The sequence below is a fragment of the Dromiciops gliroides genome, chromosome 4 (genome assembly GCF_019393635.1).
Source record: "Dromiciops gliroides isolate mDroGli1 chromosome 4, mDroGli1.pri, whole genome shotgun sequence".
Lineage (NCBI taxonomy): Eukaryota > Metazoa > Chordata > Mammalia > Microbiotheria > Microbiotheriidae > Dromiciops > Dromiciops gliroides.
In genome coordinates this window covers 481,586,251-481,601,289 of record NC_057864.1, presented here as the reverse complement: position 1 = coordinate 481,601,289, position 15,039 = coordinate 481,586,251, and the positions used below count along the sequence as shown (strand labels likewise).

Here is a 15,039-nt window from a genome sequence, read left to right as displayed (position 1 = left end):
GGTGTAATGCTCCTGTGCCTTGGGCCCAACAGCAGTTTTTGAATGTTAGACAGGGAGTGTTCTATTCTTTGATGGGGAAAAGAGGAGGGATCTTTGTATCTCCAGTTCCTGGCTCATAATAGGCACTTGATATAAGTGTTTGTTTATTGAATGATTAAAACAGTGTTTGGATTTCTCATTGCAGTGTAGAAATGAGACTGGGTTCTCAAAGGTTCTACCATGAGAACCCAGGCTCAATCGAGCAGAAAAAAGACTGTGAATAGAGGTCTGATAACTTCTATCTATTTTAGTTTGAAGGCTGGCTTAATTAAATTTGAGGTGGCTCATTAACCCACGTTTAACCACCTAATTATGTCTTTTTTGGCTCCATTCTGGGGATATAATGACAAAAATCTAAGTCTCTGTCCTCAGGGAACTTCTGTTCTACTGGGGGGCATTGTGATAAGTTGTAGGTACAAAGAGGAAAAAGCAGACAAAATGCTCTAAGAAAATACAAGGAAGGGGAGAATACTATTAGTTCTCTTTCTAAAAGTCACTTCTGTTCACCTGTGGTTTTTCTATCCTTATATTCTTGGGAAGTTATCTGGGATCATCTGTGGACTTAGCAGGGCAGATGAATTTGTTGTTCAGTCATGTCTCTTTGTGACTCTATTTGGCGTTTTCTTGGTAAAGATCCATAAGTGGCTTGCCATTCCCTTCTCCAGCTCGTTTTACACGTAAGGAAGCTGAGGCAAACAGGGTTAAGTGATTTGCTCAGGGTTACAGGTAGTTAAGTGTCTGAGACCAGATTCAATCTCAGGAAGATGTCTTCCTAACTCTAGGCTTGACACTCTGTGCACTATGGTGCCACCTAGCGGTTAGCTGGTTTTACTAAAAGCAATCAATTATTCACTGCGTGTTTTCTTTTCCATACATACCTATAATTTCCACAAAGAAGAAGAAGAAAGTAAACAGGACCCGGAATAGGAAAAAGTAACATTTTTTCCAATTTTACGAGGCTGTGGTGCTATCCTAGGGCGAGTTGTTTTCTCCCCTTCCCTGACTTCTCTTCTTCAGGCTTCATTCACACACCTCTTTGAAGAATCATGAGTGTCTAGAATGGGTTCTATTCAAGGATCCCCAGAACATATAAGGGACTGCATTTACTTAGTAACTGTTCATTTTCTTATGTGTGAAACTATAGTCAATTTTATGTTTTTCTGTGTGATATATTGTCCAGGGAAATTTATGATGAGAAAATGTGGTCCTGTTGCATGGCAACAGATGAATAAGAACATTGTTACCACAGTACCCAGAGGATGTGAAGAGACCTCAAAGACGACTTCCAGAGAGTTGGACAGATCATAGATCAAAGAATTACGGCTCCACAGAAGAGTGGGGCTTCTTGGCGAGCTAGTGAAACCTCATTTGGCAGAATGTGTCCTTTCCCCAATTAAAAAAAAAAAAAAAACACATTTCAAAGCTCCCGATTGTTTCTAGTATGAAACACAAAACCTTCCTGTCATAGAACCCTGGTTCTAGAGATGGCTTTTGAGACCATCTAGGCCAAAGCCCTCAGAGGCCCATGTTGGTGAGATGATTCACCTGGGTCACATGAGCAGAGGTGGGTATGGAGTCTAGGTTCCTTGATTCTAGAGCCATATCCTCCAAGAAGATTCATAGAACAGGAATTGCACAAGTTGAGAAGACACGGCTAGGTTGAGATCTGGACTGGGGGTGTGGGGTAATTTTTTTTTTTTTGAGTACTTTTTTTTTTTTTTTTGGTGAGGCAATTGGGGTTAAGTGACTTGCCCAGGGTCACACAGCTAGTAAGTGTCAAGTATCTGAGGCCAGATTTGAACTCAGGTACTCCTGAATCCAGGGCCAGTGCTTTATCCACTGTACCACCTAGCCGGCTCTGAGGGGGGGTGTGGGGGGTAATACCCTACATCAATGAGATCACAAATCTATTGATATATTGAGGTAGGATCACAGACTCATAGATTTAGGAAAGGAAAGGACCTCAGAGGCCATCTAGTGACCCTCCCTCATTTAACAGATAAGGGAAGGGAGACAGAGAGAAATGAATCAACTTGGTCAAGATGACATAAGGCAAATTAGAGTGACAGTGAACATTGAGCCCAGATTATCTGGCTTCAAATCATTACCATTTCCACTAAACCACATTATCTTAGGTTTTTAAAGTCCTAAAGTAATCCAAAAAGTGATGTTTTCTCCTAAAATTTGCCTCTTTTATGTTTCTTTCTTTCTTTCTTTTTTTTTGTGAGGCAATTGGGGTTAAGTGACTTGCCCAGGGTCACACAGCTAGTAAGTGTCAAGTATCTGAGGCCAGATTTGAACTCAGGTACTCCTGAATCCAGGGCCAGTGCTTTATCCACTGCACCACCTAGCCGCCCCTGAGGGGGTTTGTGGGGGGTAATACCCTACATCAATGAGATCACAAATCTATTGATATATTGAGGTAGGATCACAGACTCATAGATTTAGGAAAGGAAAGGACCTCAGAGGCCATCTAGTGACCCTCCCTCATTTAACAGATAAGGGAAGGGAGACAGAGAGAAATGAATCAACTTGGTCAAGATGACATAAGGCAAATTAGAGTGACAGTGAACATTGAGCCCAGATTATCTGGCTTCAAATCATTACCATTTCCACTAAACCACATTATCTTAGGTTTTTAAAGTCCTAAAGTAATCCAAAAAGTGATGTTTTCTCCTAAAATTTGCCTCTTTTATGTTTCTTTCTTTCTTTCTTTTTTTTGGTGAGGCAATTGGGGTTAAGTGACTTGCCCAGGGTCACACAGCCAGTAAGTGTCAAATGTCTGAGGCTGGATTTGAACTCAGGTCCTCCTGAATCCAGGGCCCGTGCTTTACCCACTGCGCCACCTAGCTGCCCCTCTTTCTTTATTTTTTGGTGAGGCAATTGGGGTTAAGTGACTTGCTTAGGGCCACACAGCTAGTAAGTGTCAAGTGTCTGATGCCGGATTTGAACTCAGGGCCAGTGCAAATATGCCTCTTTTAAAAAGATACTGTAAACAACCTTATTTAGTTTAGCTTTGTGAATGGGCACACCCATTTCATCAGTGTCATAAAGTGGATGGCCATTCTTCTCCTTTGCTATTTGGATGGTGACTTGTCCAGGTAAGTGATTCAAGGCTGTAGGACTGTTCTGAGTATCCCTGGTCACAGGGGCATCAGAGCTACAGATCTCTTCAGTTAACTGAAGTCTTTGTCACCAATGGGGATTAAAGGGTTAACTGAGGAGAAAGAAATCAGTCTATTGGGATTTTTTTTTTTTTTTTTTAGTGAGGCAATTGGGGTTAAGTGACTTGCCCAGGGTCACACAGCTAGTAAGTGTCGGAGGCCGGATTTGAACTCAGGTCCTCCTGACTCCAGGGCCGGTGCTCTATCCACTGCGCCACCTAGCTGCCCCCAGTCTATTGGGATTTTGAAAAAAATCATTTCTAGTCCTCAGCCTCAGAGCAAACACAGACTATGAGGAGATGGCATCTGGGCAGAATTTCTCCTTTGGGTCTGAGGTTAACTCCATGTGAGACTATGATATTCGAAGCCATAGTGGCAAGAATACAGGTTCTCTCTGCTACTAATTAGTTGTATGACCATAGAAAAGTTCCTTTAAACTGGAAATTGAGGGGATGTCCATCAATTCGGGAGTGGCTGAACAAGTTGGAATATATGAGTATAATGGAATATTATTGTGCTATAAGAAATGATGGGCAGGACCTGGAAAGACTTACATGAATTGATGCCGAGTAAAGTGAGCAGAACCAGGAAAACACTGTACACAGCAATAATAGCAACACTGTGTGATGATCAACTGCGATACACTTAGCTCTTCTCAGCAATATAGTGATCCAAGACAATCCCAAAAGACTCATGATGGAAAACGTTCTCCATATCCAGAAAAAGAACTATGGAATCTGAATGCAGATTGAAGCATACTATTTTTACTTTTGTTGTTGCTTTTTTGTTTCTTCTTTCTTGTGTGTTTCCCCTTTTGTTCTGATTCTTCTTTTTAAAAATTTTTTTTTATTTGGTTGGGCAATGAGGGTTAAGTGACTTGCCCAAGGTCACACAGCTAGTAAGTGTCAAGTGTCTGAGGCCAGATTTGAACTCCAGGGCTGGTGTTCTACCCACTGAGCCACCTAGATGCCCCTCTGATTCTTCTTTTACAACATGACTAATGTGAAAATATGTTTAACATGTATGTATAACCTATATCAGATTGCTCTCTCTCTTGGGGAGGGGAAAGGGAAGGGAAGGAGGGGAGGGAGGAAAATCTAGAACTCAAAATCTTCCAAAAATGAATGCTGAAAACTATCTTTACATGTAACTGGAAATAAAATATTCAAAAAAAGTTCCTTTATCTCTCTAGGTTCAATTTCCTTATCTGTAAAATATCTGGGGTTAAACTATAGACTTGGAATCATAAGATAAAAAGGGAAATTGCTATTTGACATTCAAGGCAACCGGATGCATTAGCCTCCTCTGTGCACTCAGAGCACAGGACAAGATTTGGCTGCCAGATTTCTCGTAGCATGGTGTCCATAATGAAGGTCCAGACCTCAATCTGCTGATCTGAATGGTGAATATGGACAGATGGTGACTGAGCTTCCAACTCAGATCACAGCCTAAAGAAATTATTTTTCCAATTGAGTTCTCTCCAATGACATTTGAGAAACCATGAAGAGCTGAGGAAAGGAAGGAGAAGAGTGCTGCCCGTCTGTGGAGCCAGAGAACTTGGGTTAGTAGCCAAGCTTTGCTACATGCCATTTCTATGACCTTGAAGAAGTTATTTAATCCCTCTGGGACTCACTTTCCTCATTTGTAAGGAAAGGTCCTTTCCAGCTCTAATCCTCTGACCTTATGCCCTGGAAGTACATCCAGAGCAAAGGCTGGCCAGGATGGCAAGAGGACTTGGGATCTGTAAACCTATATAGATTGTAAACTCCCTGAGGGCAGGGAATGTTTTATTTTTTCACTTGTATCCCCATTGTTTAATGTATGTGATGGGAAAATAATTAATTCATGTCATCTGAGAAAGGAATTCAGAATGGTTACACTGTTGAAGAGAAGATTCAGGCAGGCATGAAAGGAGGAAAGACTAGACATGTTCTCTTTGGGCTCAAAAGACAGAACCAGAATGGAAAGTACAAAGAGGCAAAATGCTACAATGTCAAGAAACAACAACAATAACTTTCTGAAGATTGGCATTCTTGAAAAATGGAATGGACTGCCTCAGTGGGTATGGGAATGCCACTAGCCAGGACCTTTCAGTGAAGGCTTATTGGCCACTTGTTGTAGATAGTGTAGAGTTCTGTCCAGATAGAAGTTGGGCCAGTTGATCTTGGAGGCTACTTCCAATTTTAAGATTCAGTGACTCTGGAAACAGAGCCGGGTGTTTTCTTCATTTTCATGTCAATCTACAAAGTGTTCTCTGCACCCCGACCTTATGAACCCCAGCTGCTTTGTTACTTACTGTTTCCATCCCTAGTAGGACCAGTAATGGAATGGTCGTCATTCCTCCCTGAATCCACTCTTCTAGAGTCACAATCCCATCATGGTCAAGATCAATCTCTTCCATCATTTCCTTCAAGATCTGCCAGGAAGCAAAGGAAAGAGTGTTGGGTGGGTGGGAATCAATTCCCTTCTTCTGCCTTGTCTTTCTGTTCTTCACTGTCCTTCCTTTCCATTTTCCCTATCACTTCGTTTTGGTCTTGATCTACCCCTCTTTTACCCACGAGGGTAGGAGTTGGTCCTGCTGACCTACTTCCTACTACTCTCTGGCTCACAAAGAACATTCTTCCTTCCTAAATGGAAGATCCACTTGTCCAGTCATCCTTTCCCTGCAGGATCCATTTTTCATCATATGACAAAACTATGAGGTTCACTTATTGTAACATCACAGAGGATTCTGTGAAACTAGGCACTCAAAAATTAGAATGTAGGAATCTTATCAGGCTCATGACCTTGTAGAGAAGGTATAATAAACATCATCTCAAAATTATTCTGCTCAGTTTGGACTCAATGAGATGAGAACACACCTCTCCCTCCTGTTATTTGGTGAGGTGAGGGATTATGGGTATGGAATATCGCATATATAGTCATACTCAATGGATGTGTTGGTTCATTTTGCTCAATTTGTCTCTCCCCCTTTTCTTTCTTTCTTTCTTTTCTTTAAAGGGATGGCTTTCTGGATAAGGGATGAGGGAAGAATATAAAAACCAAAAGTATCAATAAAAATAAAAAAAATTAATCTGACCAATATACTTTTGGAAGTAGCATTTTTTTTGGACTGGTACAATGGAAAGGTTACTGGCTCTAGAGTCAAAGGATCTAGTTTCAAATCTCACTTTTTATATTTTATACCTGTGTTACCTTAGTCAAAATCACTTAATTTCTCTTGACCTCTATTTTCTTATCTGTAAAAGGAAGGGACTGGAATTGATGGCTGCTGAAGTCCTTTCCAAATCTAGTTCTATGATCTGAAGTTGCTTAACCTCTAGAAGCCTCAATTTCCTCATATGTAAAATGAGAGAAGGGCTGGGGGGTGGGGGGTGGGGTGGGGTGTTAAACTAAAGGGCCACTATGTGGCGCCATAGTGCATAGAGCGCCAGACTTGAAATCAGGAAGACTCACCTTCCTGAGTTCAGATTTGGCCTCAGACACTAGCTATGTGACCCTGAGCAAGTCATTTCACCCTTTTTGCCTCAACTTCCTCATCTGTAAAATGAGAAGGAAAAGGAAATGGCAAACCATCCCAGGATCTCTGCCAGAAAACCCCAAATGCAATCACAAAGAGTCAGGCATGACTGAAAAACAACTGACAATCTATGATCGCTGATGTTCCAATGTTCACATTTCCCCTTCTTTAGATAATTGGATGACTTGTGTTTAATCCCTCCCAAGAATACAAATGCACAATGGCATGACAATCGCTTTTATCTCGTTGAGAGTGACATCCCTCTCAGAGAACTGGGGCCTCAGTTCAACTCAGTTCAGGTGAACATAAATCCCTTAAGTACCCACTGTGTGGATGGCTCTGTTCCAAGTGCTAGGGAAGTCAGGTTGGAACAGAAGCAAAACAGCCTCTGCCCTGAAAGACTCAGCCAGGGGGAAATCCAAGAAGGAAAACAGAGTATTTAGATTCTGGTCCAATGGCAATTACTAGTTAGTGACAGACCAGCTGAATTGTTTCTGAAAAGGAGTTAAAATCAATTTCTCTAGAGATTACTGTTTACATCCCCTTCACTTCAGTGCCATGGTTCTGTGATTTTTGTGGGTGTGAGTTTTCGTACATTTGACTCATCTCCATGTACTGTGCCTCTGAGTGACAAGGGCCTCCAGATCATTATGCAGGAGACACTCCATCTCAGGTCTGTCTCCCATGCAGGGTATACACACCCTCCTTCTTCATTTCTACTTCCTGGCTTCCCTAACATCCTTCAAGTCTCAGCTAAAGTCTTCCCTTCTCCAAGAAGCCTAACTTTTAGGCTTTGGGTGCATTCTGAGACAACTCACATTTGAGTCTGTCTATAGCTTATTTGTACATGGTTGTTTGCAAGTCATCACTCCTATTAAACTGTGGGTTACTTGAGGACAGAGACTGGTTTTTGCCCTTCTTTGTATCCACAACACTTAGCATGGTGTTTAGCACACAGTAGGTGATTAATAAATGCTACTGGACTAGCTCATTGTCTGAGTCTTCTCCCCCACTGACAGAGAATAGGTTCTTTTATGAAGTAGACCAAGTCACAGAGAAGGTGACAATCGGTATTTGTGGAGGCATTTCCCCATCTGGGAGTTCTTCTATCAATGAAATCACCTGCCTAGTCTTTATCTCTATCCCTGACTCTAACCTGAGCCTATGAAGGAGAAGAAAGTACTAGAGTCTCTGGGAGCTGAAAAAAAATCATCTTAAGTGCCTCAAAGTCAACTTGGGGATAAGGATTTTTGACTTATCCAGGCTGGTTATCAGGGTCCATCACTTACAGGCCTGAGCTCTGTGCAATCCCATTCCAGATATTCAGCCACATGCACCATCTGGTTGAGAATTCGCTCCAGCTCCTAAGGGAAAATCACAAGAAATAAGATGGAAGTGGGAAGACAGGATGAGTAAAAAGTGAAAGGTGAAACATAGGGACAAATCCCACCTTAGACACTTAGAAGCTGTGTGACCCTGGACAAGTCATTTAACTTCTCTGTGCCTCCATGTCCTCATCTGTAAATTGAGGGGTTGGACTTAATGAAGCCACTTCTTGCTCAGACTCTCTGATTCTCTGATCTTGTGTTGAATTTTCATTAGGGTAGTTACCAACAACTAGGAGTCAGTCTATTCCTCGTTTCCATTATTCTTGCCGTAAACTCAGGGTCAATAAGATCATAGGAACATAGGCTTAGAGGTGGGAGCAGCCTTAGAGACAGACAATCTTGTTAAGACGTGGGGCTGGAAGAGCCCTTAGAAGCCACCTAGGCCAACCCTTTCATTTTAGAGAAGGAGAAACTGAGGCTCAGAGAGGTTAATTAACTTGCCCACGCAGATATTAAAGAGTAGAACTGATATTTGAACCCAGGTACTCTGATCTTACATCCTGCCCCCTTATATATGTATCTCCCATCATATATATCCCATTTTATATACATATCTCCCATTATATATATCCCATTGTATATATATATATATATGTATATGTATATATATATATGTATATGTATATGTATATGTATATGTGTGCCCACACTCCCACACACCATAGAAAACTCACTGAAACGTTGACCTTTGTTCCCCTATGGAACAATTGTCTTTCCTTTTATCTCGTTTCAACCTAAGTATACCAAGATAAGATAGTCTTCTCTACTTCTTCAACGAGCAAAAATCTAGGATTGGCCATTTACTCCCTGTATGACCGTGGACAAGTCGCTTGGTCTCTGGGCATCAGTTTCTTCATCTGGAAAATGAGGGGGTTTGGACTAGATGATGTATAAGCCTCCTATTTCTAGCTATGTGACACTGAGCAAGTCATTTAACCCTTTTTTAGATACATGTTTGAATGATACTAGAAAGGCTACTGTGGTGATTCTGTTTTACTCATTAGTTGTTGAGGTTCCCTGTGGAAAGGACCAGTGATTCCATTCACTTTATCAAGCTCTACATTTAGCAAAATATTCTTTTCCCTGGGGGGGTTAATAAATATAAGCACCAGATGCATCAGACTTTTTGGTGAAGCTTCCATCCCTCTCCTTATAATCACATTGACTATAGAATGCCAAATGGATCAGAGCATCCGGGAGTCTTTGTCACACATACTTGCTATATTATGGCCTTTGACATGAGGTAAACATCTAAGGGGCAGCATCTGAGATGCTTCATTAGGTAGAATACTAGAAAGATGCACTTTGTTACACATGGATGGCAGGGACGTGATTGAGCATAGATGAGGTTTGACAGTAATAAAAGAAAAGAAAAAAAATCAATTGCAATAGGACATGGAAAAGCTATTTTGTCTGCAGTATCTGTGAAAAATATCTAAAAGTTTAAATCCCACCACTAGTTCACTATAAGCCAATAAGATAAAATAGCTGGTAAGAAAGCTAAGACTATCAGAGACTTTCTTTCTTTCTTTCTTTCTTTCCTTCTTTCCTTCTTTCCTTCTTTCCTTCTTTCCTTCTTTCCTTCTTTCCTTCTTTCCTTCTTTCCTTCTTTCCTTCTTTCCTTCTTTCCTTCTTTCCTTCTTTCCTTCTTTCCTTCTTTCCTTCTTTCTTTCTTTCTTTCTTTCTTTCTTTCTTTCTTTCTTTCTTTCTTTCTTTCTTTCTTTCTTTCTTTCTTTCTTTCTTTCTTTCTTTCGTGGGGCAATGATGGTTAAGTGACTTGCCCAGGATCACACAGCTAGTAAGTATCAAGTGTCTGAGGCTGGATTTGAACTCAGGTCCTCCTGAATTCAGGGACGGTGCTTTATGCACTGTGTCACCTAGCTGCCCCCGCGGAGGCTTTCTTAATAGAAATATAATGGCTACTGCACACAGGTCCGGGAGAATGGCTGAACATCTTGCTCTACCCTGCACCTATCCAATGACTTCGAAGTGCTGTGGCTAGGGAATGTCCACCATGTGGACAAATTGGAGCAGAGCTAGTGAAGGATGACTGGGATGGTTATTTGGTCAGGAAACCACACCATAGGGCGATAGCCTGGAGGAACTGGTGATGTTTTGGTCTTCAGATGTCTTAAGGGTTAAAATGATCTTTATTCTGCTTGGTCTGAGAGAGCAGAAGTAGCACCAGTAGGTGGAAGTTATAGGGAAACAGAGTTTAGCACAACGTAAGGAAGAAGTTTATAATAATGAGGACTGCCCAGAAATGGAATACTCTGTTTCATGAGGAAGTGAGATTCCCATCATGGGAGTGGCTGGAGAGATTCATAGAGGAGATTCCCCATGGGACTTAGAGAACCCACAAGCTCCTTCCAATGCTAAGGTTCTAGAATTCTCAGATTCTAGGATATCAGGACAGTTTTGGATATTAATCTCAATGAGGGCCATTAAGAAGGAGCAGATTTGGGAAACTGTTAGGTTGTCTGTAGCCCTGCCCAGGATCCTCTAGTCCTCTGTAGAGTTGAAATGAAACTTTGAGGTTCTGACCAGTGCCGAGGGAACAGGAGACATGTTTAGAAGGAAATCTACTTACACTACTATCCAGGTAACCGTTGCCATCCGTGTCATATAGGCGAAACATGACTGTAAGAAACAGGAGAGGATGGGAGGTGAGGTGTGAGGAATATGGTAGGATCCACCATTTCATGCTGAAGAATGCTTAAGGGGATGCATGTGGAGACTCAGGGACCCAGGTTCTAAATCTAACCATTACAATATGTCAGTTAAAGCACTGGACTAATGAGGCCAAAGCCATGATCTAGGTCTCTGTAGCACCTCAGCCCTAATCCTACATGAGTACTTCATCAAATAGGCATCACTGATCAGGAGAAAGCCTGGTGAGCATGTGTGACTAGAATACTGTGGGCCCCTCACCAATTCTGAAACATAATTCCAAGGCAATCTTCTGCTAGTGGTAAGACTGTAAGATCGTAGGAAGAATAACAATGCATTTTTCTATCAGTATACTGTCCTGAACCTGGAAGATTGGTGTAATGAATAATGACATGTAGATCTGAATTTAAAACCCACAATAGACACTCGCTAGCTGTTTTATCCTGGGCAAGTCATTTGGCTTAGCATCAGTTTTATTATCAGCAAAATGGAGATAATATTAGCACCTATATCCCAGGGTGGTTGTTAAGATCAAATATTATTATACATATGTATATGTATACACACATATACAAATATGTATATATATTCTCTGTGTATGTATATATGTGTGTATATATGTATATATGCATATATGCACATCTTAAAATGCTATTTAAATGTTACTTATTGGGGAGTTATTTAGGATGAAGATGGGGGTGGAGATGGGGTTAGGGAAAGCCTATGAGATAAAATAAGCAAAAAGGCAATTTTCTTAAGAAATGTTGAAAAGATATTAGTATGATGTGTAAAGAGTAGTGGGTTTGAAGTCAGAAAACCTGGTTTCTAATATTAGCTTTGCCACTTACTACCTATGTGATCTTATATAAGTCACTTCCCTCTATGGGCCTCAGTTTTCTTGCCTGTAAATGGAAGGTGCATAGGGACCTCCTCAGCTTTAGATGGATAATCCCATTAATAGTGGTTCATTTTTCCTATGGCAAAAGTGGTAGTAAGGGAGTTTCTTGAGGGCTTAGATGATTTCATTTTTGTCTTTGTATTCATAGTTCCTGGAACACTGAGAAGATCAATGAGCAATTTCAAAGGACAGAAGCAAAGGATGTGATTAGGTAAACATGTTATAGGAAAAGAAGATGGGCCAATCATTTGGCAAGGCTAAGGGGTGACTAATGGACAACTCCAGGAGTCTACTGGTATCTTTTTGATGTCAAATGAAAGACATTGAATTCTCATTGTTTTGAGTTAGTCTTAAAGCCTTCCCTGGTGTGAACAAAACATACCATGATAATGGTGTAAGAAATGATCATTAATAACTGATATCTTGGTGAGATCCAGTACTCCCCTTTCTTTCAAAATCTTGACTCCCCCCCACTTCAGCGTCCTTTTTGATGAGATTAAATTGACTCTCCTCAATCTTGGTCAGACATATCCAGCCTTTCCAGGAATTTAACCTAGGGTGGAGAAGCTCATTGTGTTCTACTCAAGCTTGGGTAGAGACAGATCTTTTGTCCAGATAGGAAGGCCCCTCTGTCCAGGGAGGGGCTTTTTAGCCCACCCATTGAAGAGGGTATGCATTCTTTGAATTGATAGTCCAAGGCTGGGGTGGTCTGGTATAGCCCTTCATTTTAATATAGCCTACCTCCAAATTACTGTTAAACAATTAGATTTAATTGCTGTTTGATGAACCACCTACTGTTTCAAGGGTAAATAAGCTATAATCCCAGTCACCATAACTGTCTTTGGTTGAAGAGAAATGGCCAATGACCATCCTTTAATTAATAACCTACTGGCCTTATTAATAAAGTGATTAAATTACTTAGAAACTATATTTCTCATATTTTTAAGTGTCACATTGGTTGTCTTCTTCCTTTTGAAAAAACTCTTAGTCTTGGAGGAAACTGAAACAATCTTCCAATTTTATCCCCTAATGCTTTGGGAATGATATGGATTAATTGAGTATCTCACTAAACTTTCTATAAACTTAAGTTTCCTCTCCACTGCTTCTCACTGTTTTATGAGGCTGTGGCTGTAAACTTCAACACCCTGTCATCACTTCTTGCTAATGAGCCATCCTGGACATAGTTATTGATTCTGGCTCAACAGTCTCTCACTCAGTCAAGGCTTAAAGCCTTTGGGTTTGCCTGGATCCTGAAAACCCTTGTCAATTGTTCTTGGCAAGAACTAACATTGACCAGGACTTTCCTGCTCATGTTAAAATTAGCTGGATAATCTCAGCATTAGCTGGAATGCAGACATTGGTCTTAACATTGCATAGATCATATAGAAGCTATGACTAACTTTATGTTCTTTTTCTTCACCTCTCCATCAAATATCTTTAATGTAATCTCTGATTTCCTCTATTTTCAAAGTTGCCCCTCAACTTGTAGAAGTCAGAAAACTTATCACAGGAGTGACAGGATCCAGAATGAAAACCCAGGCCCCTTTTACCTTCTACGGCCTTTAATTTCTGCCCCCAAATGTCACTGTCTCCCTTTACTGTTTTTGCAAAAGTCACACCAAACTAATAACCACTATTATTAACTTATTAACCTTTATATGACACCCTCAACTTTTCAAAACACTATATACATACACACAAACACACAGACATATATAATTTACTTGATCAATTGATTTCAAATAAGTTCTTATTGCTAATTTCTGAGAGGTCCAAAGAAATGGAATAGGATTGCAAGAAGACAGATTTTGGTTAGATATTATGAAGAACTTTGTTCTGTTTGTTAGGTTTAACTGTGATGAGAGCTGAGAGAACATTGACTATGGGATGGAAATTAGTTGTGGAATCCTCTCTCACCTAGAAAGGCAATCTCTGAGTCCAACGAGTAGGTAACAGGGAAGATAAGATAGCTTCTGGTAGTCAATTCCTAGCAAGCCATGGATCAAGACGATGGTTTCCCTCTCCAGATTTCTGGTGCCCTTCCTAAGCCTGTTGGTCAATCACCTGACTCCTTGTGTCATGGAGTTGTCTTTGGGAAACTTCACTCAGACCAGGTTTGGGAGCAGGGTTAGGGACTACCACAAAGCAGGCTGGGCAACTTCTCATGATCACAGGCTACCAGGGAATACGAAGGGGTAGCCCCACTACCAATCCACAGAGAAGGGCAAGGAATACAATTTCCCTTCATAGGCTACCAGGCAAATACCTAGAAACCTTCTGGGTCATTGAACCCTGCTGGGAGTGGGTAGGGAGAATGAAGAACAAGAGAAGAGACTTGGTTGCCTTGTATTCACATACTTACACTCCAACTTGTCCTGGGCCCGACCCCTTTCCAGCAGTGACAGGTAACAGATGATGTCTTTCAGATAGACAACCTGAGGCATGACTTCTAAAGATGACTGAGAAAGTAAGCTCGTGGATCTCTTCATAAGATTTGGGGCTTGGATATCCTGTGATGAACCTATGAGAGGCAAGAAGTAAATCACGACACAGTTCCTTGAATATGTGGTGAGGCAGAGTCTTCCTTGCATTTGTTCCATCCTCCACCACTAACTGCCCCTTCTGACTCACAGTATCCCTGTGGTCCCCATCCTTGCACAAACAGAATCAAGGAATTTATTCAGATGACTTGTTGGCCATCTCAAACCATGTTGCCTTTACAATGACCATTATCCTCATCTCCTCCCCACCAGAAGAAGTCTCTCCTCACCCCTGAACCACTCTGGACTCTAATAAGTGAGCTTTTGCTTTATTCCCTCACCTCAACCTTTCTAGTTTCTTCCCCTCCATTAGAATGTAAACTCTATATGAGGGCATGGACTGTCTTGTTTCCTTATATTGTCTGTCTCATCAGAATCATTGGTCCTAGATTTGAGTACTCAAAGTTCTTAGTTTTACAACTATGTGTATTCTATCTCCACAGATGGCGAAATTGTTCAACAAGCTTTTATTAAGGACCTACTCTACTGTGTGCCAGACACTGTTAGGTTCTGGAGACAGGAAGAGAAACACAAAATAGTATCAGCTTAAAGACTTAATCCATGTTAAAGAAGTTATGGAGGGGGCGGCTTGGTGGCACAGTGGATAAAGCACTGGCCCTGGATTCAGGAGGGCCTGAGTTCAAATCTGATCTCAGACACTTGACACTAGCTGTGTGACCCTAGGCAAGTCATTTAACCCTCATTGCCCCCCCCCCCAAAGTCATGGAAAGACAAAACCTCTAATTCACTCTTGGTGGAGCTATAAATTGGTCCAAGTCATCTTGAAAACAATTTGGAATTATTCAAATAAGTTGAGTAA

The 15,039-nt window shown here is 41.1% G+C and overlaps 1 protein-coding gene across 16 annotated transcripts in view; it reads right to left on the bottom strand.

Annotated features, from left to right (window-relative positions):
• Positions 1–15,039, bottom strand: part of DGKG (diacylglycerol kinase gamma) — a 157,246-nt gene that overhangs the window by 98,925 nt on the left and 43,282 nt on the right. For all 16 annotated transcript variants that reach the window (XM_044004932.1, XM_044004940.1, XM_044004946.1 and 13 more), the window contains 4 exons: positions 14,042–14,200; positions 10,702–10,751; positions 8,013–8,087; positions 5,500–5,619 (listed from right to left, as the gene is read on the bottom strand). In XM_044004932.1, the coding sequence (XP_043860867.1) occupies positions 5,500–5,619; positions 8,013–8,087; positions 10,702–10,751; positions 14,042–14,200 (404 nt within the window). The remainder of the gene's footprint in view (positions 1–5,499; positions 5,620–8,012; positions 8,088–10,701; positions 10,752–14,041; positions 14,201–15,039) is intronic.